Source organism: Argopecten irradians, chromosome 3 (assembly GCF_041381155.1).
Source record: "Argopecten irradians isolate NY chromosome 3, Ai_NY, whole genome shotgun sequence".
NCBI classification, from domain to species: Eukaryota; Metazoa; Mollusca; class Bivalvia; order Pectinida; family Pectinidae; genus Argopecten; species Argopecten irradians.
In genome coordinates this window covers 60,731,104-60,756,608 of record NC_091136.1, presented here as the reverse complement: position 1 = coordinate 60,756,608, position 25,505 = coordinate 60,731,104, and the positions used below count along the sequence as shown (strand labels likewise).

The 25,505-nt window shown below is 37.5% G+C and overlaps 1 protein-coding gene across 1 annotated transcript in view; it reads right to left on the bottom strand.

Annotated features, from left to right (window-relative positions):
- The window catches only part of LOC138319270 (serine-rich adhesin for platelets-like), a 28,854-nt gene extending 4,959 nt beyond the window's left edge, over window positions 1-23,895 (bottom strand). The window contains exons 1-3 of the mRNA XM_069262308.1: window positions 23,613-23,895; window positions 1,304-1,873; window positions 569-615 (exon numbers count right to left, since the gene is read on the bottom strand). Coding sequence (XP_069118409.1) covers window positions 569-615; window positions 1,304-1,873; window positions 23,613-23,895 — 900 coding nt within the window. The remainder of the gene's footprint in view (window positions 1-568; window positions 616-1,303; window positions 1,874-23,612) is intronic.
- Between the last annotated feature and the right edge of the window lie 1,610 nt (window positions 23,896-25,505).

Here is a 25,505-nt window from a genome sequence, read left to right as displayed (position 1 = left end):
GTCGCTATGACAACTCTGTGATTCTGTCTGTCATAGTCGCTATGACAACTCAGTGATTTTGTCTGTCACAGTCGCTATGACAACTCAGTGATTCTGTCTGTCACAGTCGCTATGACAACTCAGTGATATGTCTGTCACAGTCGCTATGACAACTCAGTGATTTTGTCTGTCACAGTCGCTATGACAAACTCAGTGATATGTCTGTCACAGTTGCTATGACAACTCTGTGATTCTGTCTGTCACAGTCGCTATGACAACTCAGTGATTTTGTCTGTCACAGTCGCTATGACAACTCAGTGATTCTGTCTGTCACAGTCGCTATGACAACTCAGTGATATGTCTGTCACAGTCGCTATGACAACTCAATGATTCTGTCTGTCACAGTGGCTATGATGCCAAGTAGCTAACAATAGACATAGCCACTAGAACAGTTCTTTGACAAGTAAACATTGCACAAGCAGGTGTTTTCAAACATAAGACAGTTCGATCCACACAAGCAGAGCCACAGGTTTCAAAATAATCAATGAAGAAAAGGAGTTTGCCCATATATGTTCACACTATACTGTACCTGTGTAGGTGTTGTAGCCTTCACCATAGCAGATGAAATGGTTGGACCTGCAGAAATAAAAACAGCATCATGACTTTGCCTAAAGAGAGAGTTTCAGAAGATACCCATGAATTACTTATGGTTCCATAACTATTTTTTTTTTAAATGGCTGTTACATCTTAACAGTCTCATCGATCTGTGAATAATATTATACACTTTTTATAATTATCTTACTCAGAAAAATGCCAACGTTGTACATATGTATAAAACAACACCTTTGGACAAAAAACAATGTCAAACATTAATATTGTGTAACATAACACTTTTGGACAAAGAACTATGTCAAACATTAAACACAATACTCCTGAAGGTTGAAAAATGTTAAACATTGTTTATGACAACTATTCTATTATAAATAATCTTTTAACATTAACACTTTCAAAATTGAGGAAACGGGAAAATATCAGTTTGACAAAAACAGATGTAATAATTCTTCACATTGTAAAAACGTAAAAGAATAGAACACTTCATACAATGCTGATTATTGACTGATAAATATATTCATCAAATAAAATCACCAAAAGTAAAAACCATCCAATATGTTGCAGATTGCCTACTATCAAATATTGTGTTCAGGATTATTGATACTGTAAATGGCTGATTAATTACCTGGTATATGGTATGTTCTATTCTATAGTGTTGACTAAGGTAACATGTCTTGTTAAAATAAAATTTAAAAAAAATAGCCTGACTTACCAAAGGAGTCGGACACCATACTACTGAGGCTGCCAGGAGAATGGAACTGTGTTGTATCCTGATGAATGGTTGGAGACACCTCAAACAAGGAGAGTGCCTGGTCCACAGGAGTGAATGCCTGGAACTCCACCCCCTGTAGCATTTTTGTTACCACTGACCTATTGTAACTGCTAGTGCCAGTGGTTTTAAACTCTGTTGTTTGGCATGGCGCTGGGTGACAGATAGAATGTACAGTAGATATAGTCTTACACAGGTCCCCTGTGACACCAGGCTTCCTGCTACCATTCAAACTCTGTCCAACACAATAAATTTGCTGCTCACTAGATTGAACTTGATGTCCATCCAATTGACTTCCTGCTATGGTTGTTAACACCTGTCTGGGTTGCTGTGTAAGATGACCTATGAGGCTGTTTAGTTTAGCCTGATCTGTCCTCACGGTAGTGGTGCTGCCTGATGTTACACTGCGTGAGTGGGTAATGTATTTCAGCAGTTGCTGGAACTGCCCAGTGTTTATCTTGCCTGACTTACACAGCAGCTTGGCAGTGTTGATCACACTAGTGGAAACTTCAACTGTCAATGACAAACAAATAGGTGATCACTAAATACTAATATATAAAAGTGATGTCTGTAGATGACAGAATATTTGTACCGCCATGTAATGAGTGATAAATTCATGTTCTGTTAACCTGTACTTATTGTTTTAAAATGAACCATAGAATCTCTTGGAGTTGAGTTGAGTTGATAAATCAATGTATCCACCTGAAAACAGGATGATCTGTATAAAGTAAATTCTTTATCCACATAATAATATCCATTTGTCAAGCTAAGAAAGCAGCTGTAGATGTCAGAGGTACAACTGAAAATGTGGCAGTGACAAATTAAAATCAATACTGTGTTTATAAATTATTTTGAACACAATTATATGGTACTTTTATCATCTTCCTCATGCAATCCTGGTTGTACCCCCAGAGCACCCAGAAAAAATGTCAAAATTTGGTCTTTAGATATTGCCTGATTCAGCATAAAATGGCTTTGTATGGGGTTATAAAAATACTATGGTAACAGATTTCAAGACATCAGATGTCATTTGTTTGATTTTGGTTGCCATAGTAACCCGGTTCCTTTATGCTGGTTTTATGAAATGGCCAAAAACACATTAGCATTTGGTTCAATTTTGTTCATTTGATCTTAAAGGCCTACAATTAAATGCATGTTTTCTGCGAATTCACATAAACAAATATATGTTCATCACGCATATTTACAATCTGGCACAATAATAATCAACTAATATGCAGTAATTAGGACAACAGCGCCGGCAGGAAACATAAAACAACCTGTGTTATATATGACAAGAGATCCAAGATGGATCTTGGCGTCCATCAAAGATTGATCTATGTCTGACAAATGAAAGAGGGATCTTTTCTCTGCTTTTCAAACTTGATCTTCTGTTTTCTGCTTTTCAAACTTAAACTTCTTTTTTTCTGCTTTTCAAATTGTCTACTATCAAAATCCAAGATGGTGGTCGGCCATACGAGGGGTGTTCCAAAATTATTGTTACTTTGGTGAGTTCTCTTTGATAGAAGTAATTCTGATCATTTTATTTTGCCCTGTCCCTCGAAGTACTCCCCCTCTGCATTTATGCATGGTTTCAACCAATCGATCCACTTTTGGAAACAGTTTTCGTACTCTTGAATTGGTATACTCATAAGATACGGATAAATGGCAGAGCCAAGGGCATTTCTTGATTTATATTTTGTTCCAGACAGTCGAAATTTTAGTTTGGGGAACAAGAAAAAGTCACAGCGGGCCAAGTCTGGTGAATATGCGGGTGGGGGAGGACAGTGACCTTTTCTGCCTTCAAAAACTCCGTTACAATGCGCGCCTTGCGTGCTGGCGCATTATCATGTAAGAGACTCTTTGGTACTTCAAACCTGTCTGTGGGCGGCAGCGTTTGTAGACTTTCTTAAGTTTTCGAAGTACAACGTCTCTATAATACTTCGCTGTGACAGTTTTGCCTTTTGGAACAGGGATTTGAATGATTGAACACTTGTTATCAAAGAATATGACATACAAAACCTTCCTCACGGTGCGTATTCTTTTAGCAATGTTAGGGCGCCTGGCGTTTTTGTTTGCTCAGATTCGATTAGAGCATTTTCTTTTGGGTTCAAAAAAATACACCCATGTTTCATCACCTGTGACCAAATTATCAAAAGCCTTTTTGCTGTATTTTGGGTATTTCTTCAATAAGGATTTGGCCTTGTCAACCCGGGACCTCTTTTGGTTGTCAGTTAGTAAATGGGGTATCCACCTGGCATTGATCTTGCCCAGCTTAAGATGTTTCTTTAAAATGCAATGAATACGTGCTAAAGACAAGCCTGTCATTTTAGCTAACTGTCGGACAGTGTACCTTGCATCTTTTTCAAGGATTTGCCGAATTAGTTCAATGTTATACTTTGTTGTTGTTGTTGCAGGGCGACCTGTGTGGGCAGCATTTTTAAGCTGCTGGTGTCCCGACTTAAATCGAGCAACCCACCTACAAATAGTCATATTTGACATTTGACCCTTCCCGTATATATCACACCTCACGATAAATATCCACCGGCTTTAAGCCAAGTAGAGACCTACTTTTGATAAAGGCCCTAATTTCAATTACGTTTTCAACTCTCTTGCCAACCATATTTGTATAGAGTGTAATGAGTGCGCTACAAAACAATGTTCACAGCACCAAGGTCAGTGTAATTGTGAGCGAGATATTTACCTATATCATGCTTCAGATATCACGCTATCGCCACGAGGTAGTTTTAAGCCCATTTAGCACGATTTCCACGAGATATTGTGCAAGTAACATTAATTTCGGAACATCCCTCGTATCTTGTTAACAAGGGCCCTAGAAGAGCCTACATGAAAATTTGAGAATGATCCATTTAGCACTTTCTGTAAAACAGCGGTAACAAACTTTAAATTTCAAAATCAAAGATGGTTGCCTGGTGGCTATCTTGTTAACCGATTGGTCCCAAAATTCAATATGTGCAACTAGGGCCTTAGGGGAACCTACATAGGAAATTTGCAACGAGCCCTTCAGTACTTTTTGAGAAATAGCGGTAACAAACTTCAATTATCAAAATCCAAGATGGCTGCCTGGCGGCTATCTTGTTTACCTATTGATCCCAAAATGAAATATGCGAAACTAGATCGAGCCCTAGAGGAACCTACATATGAAATTTGAGAATGATACCTTCAGTACTTTCTGAGAAATAGCTGTAATAAACTTTATAGCTGTAATAAACTTTATAACTATCAAAATCCAAGATGGCTGCCTGGCAGCCATATTGTTATTCAGATCAGACTTAAAATCAGCATGACACTCCATGTGCCCTATCGAAACCTACATGTCAAATTTGAGAATGATACGATGAGTACTTTCTGAGGAATAGTGGTAACAAACATCAACTGCCAAAATCCAAGATGGCTGCCTGGCGTCCATATTGTTTTTCCGATCAGTTTGAAAATCTGCAAGACACTCCTAGGGCTCTAGGGGAACCTACATATGAAATTTGAGACAGATCCCTTGAACTCTTTTTGAGAAATAGCGGTAACAAACATCAACTGCCAAAATCCAAGATGACTGCCTGGCTGCCATATTGTTTTTCCGATCAGTTTGAAAATCTGCATGACACTCCTAGGGCTTTAGGGGAACCTACATATGAAATTTTAGACAGATCCCTTGAACTCTTTTGCGACTCTATAAAATTATCCATCTCGTTTCACAGTCCAATTGAAAAAATTAAAAGTCTTTTCCTATGAAGGTAGTTGACAATTAACTCAATAAATGAATCATATGGATACCTATGATTTGATTCATCACATGTTTCAATAATTACCATAGCAACATATTGGAGGCTTTTGATTGGTCAAAATTTAGATAATGACAAATTCTGCTGAATATTGTTAGGTGTTTCGAAGGATGACAAATACAATTATGAAGTTATCAAAACATCCAATGTCTTTGGTTGCCATGGTTACCAATTGAAATGTCAAAATAAATATAAACGAAATTTGTGTGAGGATCATTGTCAGTATATTTGGTCATGTTTTATAAACATGTCATCTGGTTTCCATGGTACCTAAGGATGGTTAGGGGAGTTTATTAGTTAGCTGTTGGCTTACAGTTATCAGGGGTTTTCCTAAAATGTAATCTAGGCTCAAAATAACAACCACTTTCCCCTAAAACAATCTTGTAAAAATTCCTAATTTTATGGTTGCATATATATGGATAACTATCAAAATTGTATGTTTTTTATAGTTAGAATACCAGTAAATAGCATTCTATTCTTTCATACCTACAGATGTAATACTGGCTGGTCTAGGGCAATACACTCATGTCACATGAGGCTGTATTGTATGGCTACCCATGCAATAAAGCCTCATGATGTCACGGCCTCAACAAAATTACTACTTCCTCGTTAAAATTTTAACAATTTTTTTCACAAACTTGCCTGGTTGTACTATAAACAAGCAAATTCGTGGAATTTCCATCCCCCGCTTTCAGGACATATTAAGGTAAACATTATTGAGGTTAGGTTTAACACTGGTTGAAACATGAAAAAATTAAATGAAGTCTTATTCGGAAGTAAGATGTGTAAAATAATGTCCGTTGAAAGTGACTATTAAACTGAGCTCTTAAAGATGCTCCACCGCTGAAAAATGGTATTTTTTTCAGTATCAAAAACAGGAGCAGATGATTTAGTATTTTTCTTCAGTTACAAACTTACTTATTTTACACCATTACCACCATTGGAAATTTTGAGCTTCTAATTTTACTTCAAGTTAAAAATATGAAAAATAATTAATTGCATCCCGAAAAAAATCCGTTGCACTATATCCTATATGGAATGAAGTACTAATTGCGCATGCACCAAAGGCAAAATGAATGATTTTATATCATTTTTTGTGTTTATTAGACATATATAAACACGATTAAACACCAATTATTGTTCAAATGATGAATATCATTTATGCTCTCTGTCAGTGGTGGAGCATCTTTAAGGCATTTAACTTTGATACTAACTTTTAAGAAAATCGGTTTACATTTGTTACAATTATTGCACAGGGAATGGTAGAAAATAATTTTTTAGTACATCGAAGGGCCATAACTCTCTTCATAATGTCGGCCAAAAGTGGCAATCGAACTTAGCCAAGCCCTTAAGGCATCTTACCTTGTTACCAAGTTTGAAGAAAATCTGTTAATATTTATTAGAGTTATTGCAGGGAAATGGCAGAAAATGACTTTTCTTATGAAATCAAAGGGCCATAACTCTACTAAATAAGGTCCGTCGCAAGTGTCGATCCAACTTGGCTAAGCCCTTAAGGCATTTAACTTTGTTAAGAAGTTTTAACAATATTAGTTTTAATATTTGTTAGTTATTACACAGAAACTGCAGAAAAATGACATTTGTAGTAAATTAAAGGGCCATAACTCAATTACATTCACTGAAAGAGTTGATCGAACCTTGCCAGGCACTTAAGGCATTCAACCTTGTTACCAAGTTTGAAGAAAATCGGTTAATATTTATTACAGTTATTGTATGGAAGTGGCAGAAACTGACTTTTTTATTTAAGCAAAGGGCCATAACTCCATTAAACAAGGTCTGTTGAAAGTGGCATTCAAACATGGCCGAGTTCTTAAGGCGTTTAATCTTGTTACTAAGTTTGAAGAAAATCTGCTTACATTTGTTCCACTTAATTGCATGGAAATGGCAAAAAAAGGTGTTTTTAGTAATTCAAAGGCCCATAACTCCGCTAAATAAGGTCCATTGACAGTCGCGCTCAAATTTGGCCGAGACCTTAAGGCATTTAACCTTGTCATCAAGTTTGAAGAAAATTGGTTTACATTTGTTACAGTTATTGCACGGAAACGAAGTATTACAGACAGACGGACAGACAGACAGACAGACAGACAAACCCAAATTAATATCCCCCGTTTCGGAGAAAGTGGGAGATAAAAATGCAAACAATGAAATTTGTGTTGAAAATATCACGTTATTCTTCATGTATGGAAAATTGACTTGCAGTCAAGGTTTTCTTCGAATTTATTTCAAAATGGTGGGATATTATTGCTGTAAAATTGCAATAAAATGTCGAGGTATGAAAGAAAAATACTCTTTCATAAGCGGATATGAAGAATAGGGATATTCTACCCTTGGGATCACAAAATGTTGCAAAACCCTCAGCAAGCCTCGTAGGCTAGTCCAGATACTGGTTTTAATCCGGCAAAATTGCAAAAGAATTTATTTTTAGTTCAATCGAAAGAAAAATGTATTTTTAATTATATGTTAAAAGTCCCAAAAGAATCTATAATGGGAAAGTTGTCAAATTGATTGTCAAAGTTTGCCTATTTTCGCTTATTTTACGTGTTGTGTATGGTCCTCCATACATGTGAAATGGTGAACTTCCGGTTACGACGACACGACAAGCCACTAGCTGTCTCTTGAAACGATTGTAATGCAACTAAACACTATAAATCACATCTTGATTATCATAGTAAGTCAGTTTAACTGTTTATATGTGCAATTACGACAGCTATGACTTTAAAAGGTGATTATTACTCTATAGTGGAAACAATTTAAAAAAAATTGTCTGCTTCGTCGACCGAGTGATGCCGCTTGAGCACTATCAAAACAAAATAGATTAAGGCCTACTGAATTAGATATAGTAAGTTTGTTAAACTAAATCAGTGAATGGTAATAACGAAATCAAATCATACATTGATGAAATTGTGTCACGATATGTTTATTACTAGCGGTTTTGAAATGTAAAACATTGAATAAAAAGTTGTTGGTCACAGCCATAGAAATATTGTATAGAAGCCTGTGGTTGCCGTTCCTTGCCGTTTTTAGTTTTTGCGTACTTTATTTGCAAGATCAAATAACACTTTTAAAAGACATTTATCGTTTTTAAAATATGTTCTGTTTTATTTTTATAAGATGTAATTGATAAATTTTATGTTTTAATTATTTTAATGTGTATAACATGTCTCGAATTTAAAAAGAAAACAACATTTTGGCTTAATTTTTCTGATAGCACATACTTTTCCGTCATGTACACATACATGTACGGTAAGGGATATTCAGGGCACATATATAGGTTGTTGTAGTTCAGTAATAACATGCATCATAAATTTGTGCTGTATTGTATACAAGATTTTATTAATATCTCTTTGTTTTGTCACAAGACTCGCAAAATATTACTGCTTAGTAGAAATGACGTCACTATAGAATTACTTGACGTCATGAAAGATTTGCGTGACGTCATGAATAGGAGATACATTAACGTGACCAAAGAGTTGCCTCATGGCTGTTGTATCTTCACAACTCATTCTGACGTTATCTTCTTCAATAATCAGGTAGTTTTATAAGTTATATACACCCAGGAAGTGAGTTTTAATTTACTTCAATTGATCCATTAAAAACACTAATACATATGCAAATGAAGTCGGTTGTTCGATACAACAAAGCCTGGAGGAAATTATAATGGGATTTGGTAGCACCCTAGAGGATATCTATAGGGATTTAAATTCAGTAAGGTGGCATGTAGCAATAGAAGAAACAGAAGCCACATCTCAAGCGGAACTTGCCGGAATCTGTTGGGACTCGTGTAACGGCATTGCACGTGGTGAGTTAAATTTCAAACACATAGGGCCTATGCCAGCGCACAAACAGCCGCAGACTTACTACATGTATATTTGGTGTACAAAGTTAGCGAGCGTATGTAAGTAACATAAAGTGTTTTAGATTATATGATGTGTATAAACAGTCCCTCGCACTTCGATTTGTTGTTGTTGTTTTTTAAACTAAACATGCCGTGGCAAGACTGTCACTTCTATCTGACATTTTGTTGCACGCTTCCGTTTGTTGCTGCGGCCTCGTTTTGGAAAAAAATACGTCATGTTCTATGTAAAGCTTGACTTCGCTCTATTTTTAGAGGAGTATTTTCCTGGTCAAGCTAGGCAATGACCACCCATATTGTTTGCTGTATGCATTGAAAATGATCTGAAGATTATATCTATGTATAGGATAAATTTCAATTTCGTAGTCTTTATATTTCATTGGGCGAAACCTACCTTTAAAACACTAATATATGTAGGTATACATATGTCTATGTTATTGTCTAATATAAATGTATGGAATTTCTTTGTATTGAATTTCTTTTACTTAACGATAGGTTCGACATATTTTTATATCAATTTTCATTCTTAGCAAGTATTATGTGTTTCTGTTTTGTATTTTCCTGACTGTATAACTTATAAGGTTTGTGTTAAGTTAATACCGAATTTATCAAGTAATTCAAAATATCGGTTACTAAAAGATTTATCGTTTTCTCATAATTATTTCAAACCTAAAATGTAAACAAAATAGCAAATGAACCCTTAAATGCTAATACTTTACAAATTATTGGCATTAACACAAAGCTCAAAACTTCTAAAAACCGTGAAAATGAAAAATAAAACACACACACGCACACGAACAGAAAAATAGAAGTGTTTGCTTAACATTGAACGTAAATTTGCTGGATTCCATCTTCACAGGAGTTTACGAGATTTTAGCGAATCGGAATTGCGCTTTCATAACCATTTATTATATATATGTATGTAGAGTTTGTGTTTTTTAAATATTAATTTCGAAAATTAATATACATGACGCATTCCAGTATTCAGGATAATGGAGCCGAGTTTGGGACAATTACTTATAGTTAATTTTATCCTGAGCCCTAGGAACGGAAATGATTGAAGAGTCGGGCTTTTATGATCAAGATCGTGCATATCACAACCAGGGATATAAAGAAAACAGGATATGTGCAAAATGTATGTTTATTTAACAGAATATATATATATATATATTAAATACCTTCCTATTTTCCACTATTCTCATTGGATAATACATGGTCACGTGACGGTCAATATTCCTTTGTGAACTTCATTGCACAAACGCGGCATTCTTCAGGGTGCCGTTCTTTGACAAACGCTTTTCTTTTGATTAATATGCACATTCGAAATTACGACATTTGTTGAAGAAACGACATATCTAAAATACAAATTAAGGACCCCCTCGGTCATTATTTGAAATTCTACTCAACAAAGGTTCAAAAATGAAAAATAAGTTTTATAGCTGAATTCTGATTTTTTTTTAGAAATACTTTCAGTGTACATGTACGTCTGGTACTTTGTGAACTACTTGATAGTCAAGAATAAGTACGAAGACAAAAGTGATCATTAAGCCATCGGTAACCAAAAACCCCACCCATCAGAGTGTTCATAGACCATTTTAGAGGTCTTAGGTCTAAGGATGTAAATCAAAACTCGGTAAAACTCATATTCTACATGGATATATCATACGTAATACAAGAAGGGGGAAAGTTCGCCGAGACAAAAAATCTCCCCCACCATGTTGATTTAAAGGCTTTCGGTTCTCAGCGGATATTCAGTCTTCAGAAAAACGGTTGCAGTACTACCGTTGGAAAGATCGATCATTTGTCGTTCAAAACCATCCTAAACAACAAAGTGTCGTCCGTAAGAGGATAGCAGCCTCGTTCCAAACAACAAGAGGCCCAGAGGGCCTGTATCGCTCACCTGGATTTTTGTTAGTAATTATCACAAGACTCTGACAATTAGAAAAATAAGCAAAATTGACTCCCAAAGTTTAATTTTGAATCACAACCATACAATGATGCTATTGATACCATACAAATATGCTATCCAATACATAGGTTCAGAGACAAAGTAATTTATATGAAAGTAGTAGCCTAATTGACCTTTTTGACCTCACATCTATTGCCGTCTTAGGCCCTGGGGGTCAGCCCTATCATTTGTACAATTTCAAATCCCAACCCTATAAGGATGCTACCATTGCATTATAAGTGCTCTTCCATTCTTAGTTGCAGAGAAGTCGTTTATATGGAAATAGCTAAATTAACCCCTTTTGACCCCACCCTTCAGGCCCCCGGGGGGTCAGCCCCATCATTTGCAAAATTTTGAATCCAAACCCTATAAGGATGTAACCATTGCATTATGAGCGTAATCCCATGTTAAGTTGCAGAGAAAAAGTCATTTATATGGATGGAAATTGACCACTTTTGACCCCACCCCTCAGGCCCCCGGGGGTCAGCCCTATCATTTGCACAATTTTGAATCCCCACCCTATAAGGATGCTACCATTGCACTATGGGTGCTATACCATGCTTAGTTGCAGAGAAGAAGTCATTTATATGGAAATAGCCAAATTGACCCCTTTTGACCCCACCCCTCAGGCCCCCGGGGGGTCAGCCCTATCATTTGCACAATTTTGAATCCCCACCCTATAAGGATGCTACCATTGTATTATGGGTGCTATACCATGCTTAATTTCAGAGAAGAAGTAGTTTATATGGAAATAGCCAAATTGGCCCCTTTTGACCCCGCCCCTCAGTCCCCCGGGGGTCCAGCCCCATCATTTGCACAATTTGGATTCCCCACCCTATAAGGATGCTGCCATTTCATTATGGGTGCTATACCACACTTAGTTGCAGAGAAGAAGTCATTTATATGGAAAAAGCCAAATTGACTCCTTTTGACCCCGCCCCTCGAGCCCCCGGGGGGGTCAGCCCTATCATTTGCACAATTTTGAATCCCCACCCTATAAGGATGCTACCATTGCATTATGGGTGCTATCCCTTGCTTGGTTTCAGAGAAGAAGTCGTTTATATGGAAATAGCCAAATTGACCCCTTTTGACCCCGCCCCTCAGGCCCCCGGGGGGTCAGCCCCATCATTTGTACAATTTTGAATCCCTACCCTATAAGGATGCTACCATTGCATTATGGGTGCTATCCATGCTTGGTTTCAGAGAAGAAGTCGTTTATATGGAAATAGCCAAATTGACCCCTTTTGACCCCGCCCCTCAGGCCCCCCGGGGGTCAGCCCCATCATTTGTACAATTTTGAATCCCTACCCTATAACCATACTACCATTGCATTATGAGTGCTATCTCTTGCTTAGTTTCAGAGAGAGAAGTCGTTTTATGGAAATAGCCAAATTGACCCCATTTGATCCCGCCCCTCAGGCCCCCAGGGGGTCAGCCCCATCATTTGTACAATTTTGAATCCCCACCCTATAAGGATGCTACCATTGCATTATGGGTGCTATCCCATGCTTGGTTTCAGAGAAGAAGTCGTTTATATGGAAATAGCCAAATTGACCCCTTTTGGCCCCGCCCCTCAGGCCCCCGGGGGATCAGCCCCATCATTTGTACAATTTTCAGTTAGTAGCCCATAAGGATGCTACCAGTCAAATTTTGTTGAAATCCCACCAGTGGTTATGGAGAAGAAGTCGATTGTTGACGGACGCCGGACGCCGGACGCTGCGGTATCCCATAAGCTCACCTCGGTCCTTCGGACCAGGTGAGCTAAAAATGACACAAAAATGTCCTCAATTGGATTTTGTATAAGGTAATCGCTTTAATCTCATTGGCTGACTGAAAATGAAAAATGTTATGCTCATTGCGGGACACATGCATTGCCGTTTATCTCTGGTGTAACACACACATCAGAGACATTCGTGAAAATGCATACGTAATGTATAAATTGTAAATTATTCTCAAACCTCTGTGTTTCGTGTGTCATAGGTCGCTCACTTGGAAATTAGTGATAGAGCGTGCAAGTGTCTACATCCTCCAAAGCGATACATAGAAGATCATTATTTATGATTTTTGTATACACGTATAATATTTATTAATGTATTGAAAAGGCATTTTAATTTTTTTATTTTTTTTATTGTTTTAGTGCTAATTCAAAACCGAACATCACTGTATCAATATTGACTTTGGCTATAAATGGTTATAAATTTATATGTGTCGATCATGACTGGTTGAAGATATTGACATACTATTTTTTTCTTCAGTAATCTTTTGAAAACTGTCTGAAAATTATTCAAAGGCCAGGTCAAACACGTATGTTGCTTTAAAGACCGTGGTCGGAGTGTAGTGTGGTATGAGTTCCGGAAATAGCGATCGCCGAAGCTAGCGATTAAAAAAAACCCCAGATTTGTAGGTTTGTCTTAGATACAATATTGTATTTGCAACCGGTATGATATGATAAATATTGGTATCCTATTCTTATACTCACATAACCCATCACTAAACACCAAGACTTTCATTCGAGTTTACTATTTATACAATTCTAATAATATATCTGATGAATTACAACAAGAGATCCCAGAGGGATCTTGGCGCCCACCAAAGATTGATCTATGTCTGACAAATGAAAGAGGGATCTTTTCTCTGCTTTTCAAACTTACAATTCTTTTTTCTGCTTTTCAAACTTTAAACTATCAAAATCCAAGATGGTGGTCGCAAAATGCAATAGGCAGAACTAGGGTCCTAGAGGAACATACATATGATATTTGAGAACAATCCCTTCAATACTTTCTGAGAAATAGCGGTAACAAACTTTAACTATCAAAATCCAAGATGGCCACCGGTCGGCCATCTTGTTGACCGATCAGTCCCAAAATGCAATATGCACAACTGGGGTCCTAGGGGAACCTACATATGAAATTTGAGAAAGATCCCTTCAGTGCTTTCTGAGAAATAGCGGGTAACAAACTTTAACTATCAAAATCCAAGATGGCTACCTGGCGGCCATCTTGTTGACCGATCAGTCTCAAAATGCAATATGCACAACTGGGGTCCTAGGGGAACCTACATATGAAATTTGAGAAAGATCCCTTTAGTGCTTTTTGAGAAATAGCGGTAACAAACTTTAACTATCAAAATCCAAGATGGCTACCTGGCGGCCATCTTGTTGACTGATCAGTCCCAAAATGCAATATGCACTACTAGGGTCCTAGGGGAACCTACATATGAAATTTGAGAACAATCCCTTCAATACTTTCTGAGAAATAGCCGTAACAAACTTTAACTATCAAAATCCAAGATGGCTGCTTGTCGGCCATCTTGTTGACCGATCAGTCCCAAAATGTAATATGCAGAACTAGGGTCCAAAAGGAACCTACATATGAAATTTGAGAACAATCCCTTCAATACTTTCTGAGAAATAGCGGTAACAAACTTTAACTATCAAAATCCAAGATGGCGGCTGGTCGGCCATCTTGTTGACCGATCAGTCCCAAAATGCAATATGCACAACTAGGGTCCTACGGGAACCTACATATGAAATTTGAGAAAGATCCCTTCAATACTTTATGAGAAATAGCCGTAACAAACTTTAACTATCAAAATCCAAGATGGCTGCCTGGTGGCCATCTTGTTGACCGATCAGTCCCAAAATACAATATGCACAACTAGGGTCCTAGGGGAACCTACATATGAAATTTGAGAAAGATCCCTTCAGTACTTTCTGAGATTTAGCCGTAACAAACTTTAACTATCAAAATCCAAGATGGCGGCTGGTCGGCCATCTTGTTGACCGATCAGTCCCAAAATGCAATATGCACAACTAGGGTCCTAGGGGAACCTACATATGAAATTTGAGAAAGATCCCTTCAGTGCTTTCTGAGAAATAGCGGTAACAAACTTTAACTATCAAAATCCAAGATGGCTACCTGGCGGCCATCTTGTTGACCGATCAGTCCCAAAATGCAATATGCACTTCTAGGGTCCTAGGGGAACCTACATATGAAATTTGAGAAAGATCCCTTCAGTACTTTCTGAGAATTAGCCGTAACAAACTTTAACTATCAAAATCCAAGATGGCGGCTGGTCGGCCATCTTGTTGACCGATCAGTCCCAAAATGCAATATGCACAACTAGGGTTCTAGGGGAACCTACATATGAAATTTGAGAAAGATCCCTTCAGTACTTTATGAGAAATAGCGGTAACAAACTTTAACTATCAAAATCCAAGATGGCTGCCTGGCGGCCATCTTGTTGACCGATCAGTCCCAAAATACAATATGCACAACTAGGGTCCTAGGGGAACCTACATATGAAATTTGAGAAAGATCCCTTCAGTACTTTTAGAGAAATAGCGGTAACAAGAATTGTTAACGGACGGACGGACGGACGGACGGAAGGACGGACGGACGGACGGACGGACGGAAGGACGGACGGACGACGGACCACGGACGAAAGGCGATTTGAATAGCCCACCATCTGATGATGGTGGGCTAAAAAGATTAAGAACTGGTTTTTTTTTTTATAATGGATGTACGAGGAAACAATCAAACGTAATGGGCGTGAAGTTACTCGCAGTAATGCCTGGGTTGAGTACAATCGTAATCAATCGCAGGCTACTGTATGGTTTGTTGCCAAAATCGCCATCAACATACAGTGAAGGTGCTATAAAGTCGAGGACGTAAATAGCTTATAAATCCTTGATATATAAACCATACGTTAACTTGTCGAAGGGTGATATTTAAATCACATCTCACACTACTTTTAAATGTCTATTTTTCATCTCTGAATACCAGTTTTGAAACGAGAAATAGTCCAAATGCGAGAAAATACATACATTTTCTTAGAGTTAAGGTCTACGGGTAATTTTTGTATGAACATTAGCGGGATAACCGACTCAAGGCAAGATGACCGTGCTGATTCAGTCCATTTTTATGTGTTAATTAGTATTGTTGTTAGAATATTTTCAGTTTATTTCATAGATAATTTAGTCTTAATCATTTCACATCCATTTTCATAATAATGATAATATGTAGTTAACATCGTATTGATCCAACTAGGTCACTTTCTTAAACAATATATCTCACTTCGGCGATCGCTTATTTCCGGAATTCATACAGTGCACTTCGACCACTGCGGACATAGTACATAATTTGTGTATACTATAACGGGGATTTATCGAAAACTAGAGGCATTGGGTACATTGTACTTAAATAGTAACTTTGGCATCCATTTTGGATTTTGAGATATTTTGAGTGTCTATGAAAAAACAACACTTCTTAGGTTGCTCTTCCAGTAGAACTGACGAAGATGTTTTTTATTTAATTTGTTTTGCAATATGGTGTCTATTATAGTCACCATGGATTTCGTACTGACCCATGAAATAACAACACTTGGTTAGAAGCATGTCGGGATTATTTCAAGCAATTTTCAGCGAAATCGCACTTGCAGAACTTGAAAAATATCGAAATTGTGTTTTCAAAATGGCAGCCGTGGCGGCCATCTTGGATTTAGTATCGACCCATGAAAAAAAATTTAAGTTTGGACCATGTAAGGATCATATCAGACAACTTTCAGCTCAATATCACCAGTAGAACTTTAGAAAAGAGGTTTAAAATGTGAAAAGTTTACATACTGCTGACGACGGAGGACGATGGAAAACGCACGATCGAGATTTGATTTCCGGAAGCACGCGCATGCGCATATCGCGACATCTGCTGTAAATCTTTAATTAATCTAATATGAAGTCTACTGTGCTTCGAGTAAAACCAAGCAAGAACAAAAAAGATTGTTTTCAAGAGAAAAATAACGATATGCAATTATTATTGATAAGAAACACTTATCAACGTCTTATCCGTTTTGCTGCATTTTTATGGAAAATAGTGGATGCTATTGTCAATTTTGGAGGCTATTTTTAGCATTTTCCCCTTCTCAAAATTCTTGGGACTTTTTAATATAGTAAGACAGTATATTCTAGATTAAAAATGTGAATAGATAAATTCTTTTGCAATTTTGTCAGATTACTCCTTATTTTTGGGGTAAATATACTAGCCTATCGGGTTTTACTACATTTTGTGATCCTCGGGTAGAATATCCCTATCCTTCATATCCACATATGAAAGAGTCTTTTAATATAGAGGAAAACAACTGTGAAATGATTGATAATGTCTTGGCTAATGATCAGTCAAAATGTATAATTTTTCATGTGATTTGTTGCAAATTATTCAACGCTCTCATTCCAACAAAAATGCATGTGGAAATATATGTAGCAGTGTAAAGCATCTATAAATTAAACTACAGGATGTTAGAAGAAAATAAGTTTGCAATACACATTTTATACCAGTTCCACTTACCTGTTATTCCGTATTGTACAACTGTGCTAGCAAATACTGACTTTCACCATGTACGTACATACAGTGGATCTTACTAGCAGCCAAAGTATAAAATTACACAAAAATTGATCCCATTCTATCACCTGATAAATCCTGCTTATTGCACTGTTTCATCACCATGGTTACCAGGCAACAGAGAAGACTTAATCTCAGCTGGCTTGTACACTCATCAAACTTACATTGTCTGCGATCATGTGTTTTAGATCAATAACAATAGCAGCTGTTCTTCCAACATCTGAAATCACATATCTGCGTGGTTCTGATAAAATCCAGTATATTGTAACTTAGATTGTGTTGTAGTTTTACAATATTCATCTTGTTAAATGCCTACAACCTATTTTACCAATACATACTTGACATTTTTAAATACATTTATAGCATACTTGGTAATACAGAATGCCAAGAGAATAATATCTCAACACATGATTCTTTCTATTGTTCTTTAATGATAATGACATATATAGATATAATTACATATCTATATATAAGCACTGTGTTAGTAATGTTAACAGTAATTAGTCGTACACAAACATGTGTTGACATAAATAATTTGTCATATTTAATCATATTCAATCAATCATATACATTCTATATTATAAACAACACTTAGTGATTTATGGAACTCGCCAGATGATGAATCCTGTATCTACGAATTCCTGTAGGACTTTTGAGAACTCAAACACTATATAATGTCTTAGTGCACTGGGCCAGCTAGCTATACCTTGATTCCTCTAAAAAAATCCTACATAAATTGCTGAGTCCAGTGGATATTGACATGGTGTCTTTATATAATTATCCATCTCTCAAATCTAAGATTTAGTGACTGAAAATATGACCATGCCACCAGTCACCAGGCATCACAACAAGCTACATATATACTACTTGCTTTCTTTGATGCAAAGATCAGCCAAAGCATTCTACTTTGTTAAAATGTTTTAAGCACCCTGGGCGCTAATTACGGCAAATAGGGTATGCGCAACTAGGGACCTAAGGGAACCCATATGAGGTTTGAAAACAATCCCTTCTGAAGTTTCTGAGAAAAAGCAGTAACAAGAATTGTTAACAGATGGGAGGAAGGACAGGCAGACTATATAGACGGTGATTTGAATAAAAACGTCAACTCTATACCCAGCTGATCATGAAGATACTGGCTTATGGCTGCCATTTAGATATACAACCTAGCTACATCACAGTTAAGATATCTAATTTACCATGCCTGTAATTCCTAGAGAGAAGTGTTATAATGTAACATTACTAAATAACTTCTGGTACATGTATTCATGTATTGGCAAATTAAATTCAATATTACAGTGACCAAGTGTGGAGAAGCACTGTGATCACCATTAACAGGTACTGTCCATGGCCTGCTTAATTCAGATAAGATATGAGCTGTAATTTCCATTTTAGTATTTTACTATGCCTATTGTTTTGTAGTTTGGTTACTGTTCCCACAATAGCCTTCTTTATATTCTCCAAAAATGATTTCTTTCAAAAATGTTTATTTTTTTTAATTTTCTGCCAACTGCAATAGTATGGATGTATACTCACAGAGTAACATACATATCTTATACTGATCACAATCCATGTTATCATACTTGTAAAACATTGTTTGAACATCTTTACTCAATATACACAATTTACATATATAACTTTTTGTAAAAGACCTTAAAAGACCTTTGAGAGTCTATGGAAAGTATTTGAATAAATAAATATCAATTTCATACATAATAGCGAAGTTGAAAAAAAAAGAATATCGAAATTTTGACCTCGCAAGTGAAAGTTTCAAAGACCTTATAAGACCCTTCAACCTGTATGACATTGTATAAGGAGTAATTTGTTTTTACCACATCTGTAAAACAAAGAGGCCCAGAGGACCAGTATCATTCACCTGGATATATATATATATATATTGCAATTTAAATACCAATAAATACCAAAATTCCTAAAGGATGCTATTGATCCAGCAAAATACAATGGTACTCTTTATCAATTTAAAAGGATTATAAAGCAATTTAAATGAATCAATTTTATTTCTCTTATAGCGCCCCAACCCTCCTGTGGTGGGGATGTCAATGTTACCATTTATACAAAATCTGTTCCACTTCGCCATGGATGTTTGTGACCAAATTTGGTTAAAATCCTTTCAGTATTGTAATAATTATATGACTTGGTAAAGGAATTACTTCTCTTTGTTTTACTGGGCCCTGCCCCTCTGGTCCCAGGGGGCCGAGTCAGAGTAACAATTTAATGCAAAATCAGATCCCCTTCTCCCAACTTACAATGTTTCTGATAAAATTTGGTTAATATCCATTCAGTTTTTTATGACCAGTAGCAATTTGAATGAAATGTTGATGGAAGATGTTCCATGGCATACATATAAGCTAAACAGCCCTTGGGACAGGTGACTAAGTAAGAAAAAGATTTTCGTAATTCTAGTCAATATTGCTGCTTGTAACCCCTTACACAGCCCCCTAAGAATTGGCCTGAGCAAATTTGACTAAAAGGCTCACTAATCATCAAATGGTTGTGATCACTATAACTTATCAAGAAATGTTAGACCACATCTGTGAGTTTGGAAGATTTTAAAAATTTTGGTCAATTTGATCCCTTTAGGCCCCTTCCATAACTAAGGTTTCAGTAAAATTTCATTAAATTTGCTTCGGTTGTTTAGGTAAAACAAGAGGCCCAAAGGGCCTTAACGGTCATCTGACTACCTTGGCCATAGTAAAATTAATTATATATGGTGTCCCTTTGTCAGGACCATGTCAGGATCATTTTCAATTTCTTTCAACAAATTTTATTTCAAACAAGAGGCCCAAGGGCCTTAACATATAGGAAATTAATTAGATATATATAGTGTCATGGTAGTCATCTTCGATTTGGGATCAACCAGATCTAGATGTAACAATACTTTGTCTGGACCATATCAGGATCATTTCATGCAAGTTTCAGCCAAATCGCACCGGCAGAACTTGAGAAGAAGTTCAAAATGTGTTTTCAAGATGGCGGCTGTGGCGGCCATCTTGGATTTTGGATCAACCCGAAAAATAACAACACTTTGTCGGGACCATGTCAGGATCATTTCACTCAAGTTTCAGCCAAATCGCACCGGTAGAACTCGAGAAGAAGTTCAAAATGTGTTTTCAAGATGGCGGCTGTGGCGGCCATCTTGGATTTCGGATCGACCCGAAAAATAACAACACTTTGTCGGGACCATGTCAGGATCATTTCACGCAAGTTTCAGCCAAATCGCACCGGTAGAACTTGAGAAGAAGTTCAAAATGTGTTTTCAAGATGGCGGCTGTGGCGGCCATCTTGGATTTTGGATCAACCCGAAAAATAACAACACTTTGTCGGGACCATGTCAGGATCATTTCACTCAAGTTTCAGCCAAATCGCACCGGTAGAACTTGAGAAGAAGTTCAAAATGTGTTTTCAAGATGGCGGCTGTGGCGGCCATCTTGGATTTCGGATCGACCCGAAAAATAACAACACTTTGTCGGGACCATGTCAGGATCATTTCATGCAAGTTTCAGCCAAATCGCACCGGTAGAACTTGAGAAGAAGTTCAAAATGTGTTTTCAAGATGGCGGCTGTGGCGGCCATCTTGGATTTCGGATCGACCCGAAAAATAACAACACTTTGTTGGGACCATGTCAGGATCATTTCATGCAAGTTTCAGCCAAATCGCACTGGTAGAACTTGAGAAGAAGTTCAAAATGTGTTTTCAAGATGGCGGCTGTGCGGCCATCTTGGATTTTGGATCAACCCGAAAAATAACAACACTTTGTCGGGACCATGTCAGGATCATTTCACTCAAGTTTCAGCCAAATCGCACCGGTAGAACTCGAGAAGAAGTTCAAAATGTGTTTTCAAGATGGCGGCTGTGGCGGCCATCTTGGATTTCGGATCGACCCGAAAAATAACAACACTTTGTCGGGACCATGTCAGGATCATTTCATGCAAGTTTCAGCCAAATCGCACCGGTAGAACTTGAGAAGAAGTTCAAAATGTGTTTTCAAGATGGCGGCTGTGGCGGCCATCTTGGATTTCGGATCGACCCGAAAAAATAACAACACTTTGTCGGGACCATGTCAGGATCATTTCATGCAAGTTTCAGCCAAATCGCACCGGTAGAACTTGAGAAGAAGTTCAAAATGTGTTTTCAAGATGGCGGCTGTGGCGGCCATCTTGGATTTCGGATCGACCCGAAAAATAACAACACTTTGTCGGGACCATGTCAGGATCATTTCATGCAAGTTTCAGCCAAATCGCACTGGTAGAACTTGAGAAGAAGTTCAAAATGTGTTTTCAAGATGGCGGCTGTGGCGGCCATCTTGGATTTTGGATCGACCCGAAAAATAACAACACTTTGTCGGGACCATGTCAGGATCATTTCACTCAAGTTTCAGCCAAATCGCACCGGTAGAACTCGAGAAGAAGTTCAAAATGTGTTTTCAAGATGGCGGCTGTGGCGGCCATCTTGGATTTCGGATCAACCCGAAAAATAACAACACTTTGTCGGGACCATGTCAGGATCATTTCATGCAAGTTTCAGCCAAATCGCACTGGTAGAACTTGAGAAGAAGTTCAAAATGTGTTTTCAAGATGGCGGCTGTGGCGGCCATCTTGGATTTCGGATCGACCCGAAAAATAACAACACTTTGTCGGGACCATGTCAGGATCATTTCACTCAAGTTTCAGCCAAACGCACCGGTAGAACTTGAGAAGAAGTTCAAAATGTGTTTTCAAGATGGCGGCTGTGGCGGCCATCTTGGATTTCGGATCGACCCGAAAAAATAACAATACTTTGTCGGGACCATGTCAGGATCATTTCATGCAAGTTTCAGCCAAATCGCACCGGTAGAACTTGAGAAGAAGTTCAACATGTGTTTTCAAGATGGCGGCTGTGGCGGCCATCTTGGATTTTGGATCGACCCGAAAAATAACAACACTTTGTCGGGACCATGTCAGGATCATTTCACTCAAGTTTCAGCCAAATCGCACCGGTAGAACTCGAGAAGAAGTTCAAAATGTGTTTTCAAGATGACGGCTGTGGCGGCCATCTTGGATTTCGGATCAACCCGAAAAATAACAACACTTTGTCGGGACCATGTCAGGATCATTTCACTCAAGTTTCAGCCAAATCGCACCGGTAGAACTTGAGAAGAAGTTCAAAATGTGTTTTCAAGATGGCGGCTGTGGCGGCCATCTTGGATTTCGGATCGACCCGAAAAAATAACAACACTTTGTCGGGACCATGTCAGGATCATTTCACTCAAGTTTCAGCCAAATCGCACCGGTAGAACTTGAGAAGAAGTTCAAAATGTGTTTTCAAGATGGCGGCTGTGGCGGCCATCTTGGATTTCGGATCGACCCGAAAAATAACAACACTCTGTCGGGACCATGTCAGGATCATTTCACGCAAGTTTCAGCCAAATCGCACCGGTAGAACTTGAGAAGAAGTTCAAAATGTGTTTTCAAGATGGCGGCTGTGGCGGCCATCTTGGATTTCGGATCGACCCGAAAAATAACAACACTTTGTCGGGACCATGTCAGGATCATTTCACGCAAGTTTCAGCCTAATCGCACTGGTAGAACTTGAGAAGAAGTTCAAAATGTGAAAAGTTAACGCACGGCGCACGGCGCACGGCGCACGGCGGACGACGACGGACGAAACATGATGACTATAGGTCATCCTGACCCTTCGGGTCAGATGACCTAAAAAGTGTTACATGATGTACAATGCATGATGGACAAGGGGATATAGCTCACAATTAATCTTAAAATTGCAATAAAGTGGTTGATCAATGGAACAAAGACAAAGCAGACAACTAGTTAGTAAATTCTAGATCAATAATTCTACCTCTGGGTTGCTTGCTAAAAGACAGTTCTTGTCTTTTAGACAATGTGACGTCACTGATACATAAAGCAGCCATTGTCAACAATGTCATCAAACAATACAATGTTCCTGTGGTCATGGCACGTAATGATAATGCTTCTAATCAACAACTGAAATTACATGACATTTTGCTAAAAGATATGGGAGAAAAATAATACAGTATGGGTTTGTCAGGTGGACAGGGATACCTAAACCCTCATGTTGAGATTTTGGCTATAGCTATCGACCAGCCAAGATATTCCACTGTTAAGATATCCCTGCTGTCCACTTGACAGACCCATGTTCGATTCTATAGAGTCCTATTAGCTACTAGCTGGGGCACAATACTGATAATATACCAAATAAAGTACTTACTAGTATCTGATTTCAATGTCTCATTTTGGTGTACCCCACTTGGTCCTGGCTGGGAATCCTCACTTTGGTCTGAAGTTGTAGACTCAGAATTAACACTGTGATCATCAAAATGTTGAAATGTTCTTTTTGCTGTTGTGTAAGAGTTTCTTGCTGGCTTGGAAGTTGCTGTTAACTTAATAGTAGATGCTTTTAAATGTTGGAGGACTTGTGAAGAGGATGATTCAAAAACCTTTGGCACAATTTCATTTCCTTCTTGAAACAATGTTTGTTTGTCGATATTCATCTTTGATCCTTAGCATTACTCCAAGGCCTGGCAACATTATCCACACATTCTACAACAGGTATTAGCAGAATTTTATAAAAGCCCAAAAACTTTCGTAAAGCTAATTACATTATAAAAGGAAGAGAAACAAAATTTCAATTGACTCCCATAAATCACTTTATCTTTTCATTGATTTTTGAAAGGTTTAGTTGTTTAATAAAATAAAAAATAAAAATTATTCAGAGAGGTACATGAAAATGTCGCATGCCTTAAAGTTGGACATAATACAAGGCAATACATGTCGTGATAAAATTTAGTTTGGTACAACGGATAAAATCATATGCATACATGCAGATATATTAACATTAACTTGTCACTTAATTCTACTACTAATCTATATAAACTAACCAAGCCAAAGTGAAGTCTATGAGGATATAATTGACACCCAAAGCGTGACCATTACTACGTCACTAATGGTGACATGGTAATGTCAACTGAACACCGTCAAAATGGCTGTTTAATAAGAATCAATATTTTGTGGAGTATAACGTTGATGATAAAGGTTTTCCTAGTCTAATTAGAACAATTTTAATGCAGAGGTTGTGAGTAATATAGATATAAGCAATGAACTATTTCCGAACATAGCATTCATAATTAAGATTGTCTGCAATGCTCTGACATCTGTATAGACCATAGATTCCATAGGAAGAAAGTTTAATGCTAATAAATTATTGTATGAACATTAGTATACTAAGCAATTGGTGTTCCTCACTTGCTGATGGTGTTGACAGAAGCATGACATGTTACATTGCCTACCTGGACAAAATATTCCCTAGTAATATACTGTTTAGAAAAAATTGTATCATATTCTTCCCATATTAAATGACTGTATGGAGAGTTAGAACGAATATACGTACCCGGCCTACTATACCTTTCGGCCGGGTACGAATTGGCCCTATGTGTCGTAGTGGAGCACTGCCTCCGAAAATCACTCTGGCACAGTTTTCTATACTTTTTTGTAGGTTTCCGATTATTTTATGCATATACATGCATTTACATATTATTTTTGTCCAAAACAAACATAACTACCATTCTTTATATCTACCGTACCGCTCACAAGACGTCAAATTTACAATTTGTGGACTTGCTATATAAATTCCCTTTAGAAAGACTTTTATATGTATTATGTTTAAAAAAATAATGCCTCGATGAGAATTTGATATTTCATGTGGTTCAGTTTTATTGCGTAGTAGGTAAGCGCTATCAAAGAAGTACGATATAATGCAAACAGACATTTTATAAAGGTTTGCATAATCATTTCTTTGCTCCATTAGCAGCAGTAGGCACCAATTGTAGCTCTAAAGACGACATCATTTTTTGTCTAAAAGTCTTTTGAGCTACAATATTGCAGCTAGGAGAGAGTAATCTGATACAGCTCGACAAAAGTTCAAGGGAGGTAATTCTATCTAGTTCCTAAATGGGTAGATATGTACGAGAATAAAACTCATAGCAATAATACTAGTATTAAGGGACTTGTTGCCATACATTTATTTTAGTAATCATTCATGATAACGTTAGGCATACATTTCATGAAATTATGGCGATCCCGTACCCATTCAAACTCGTACCCA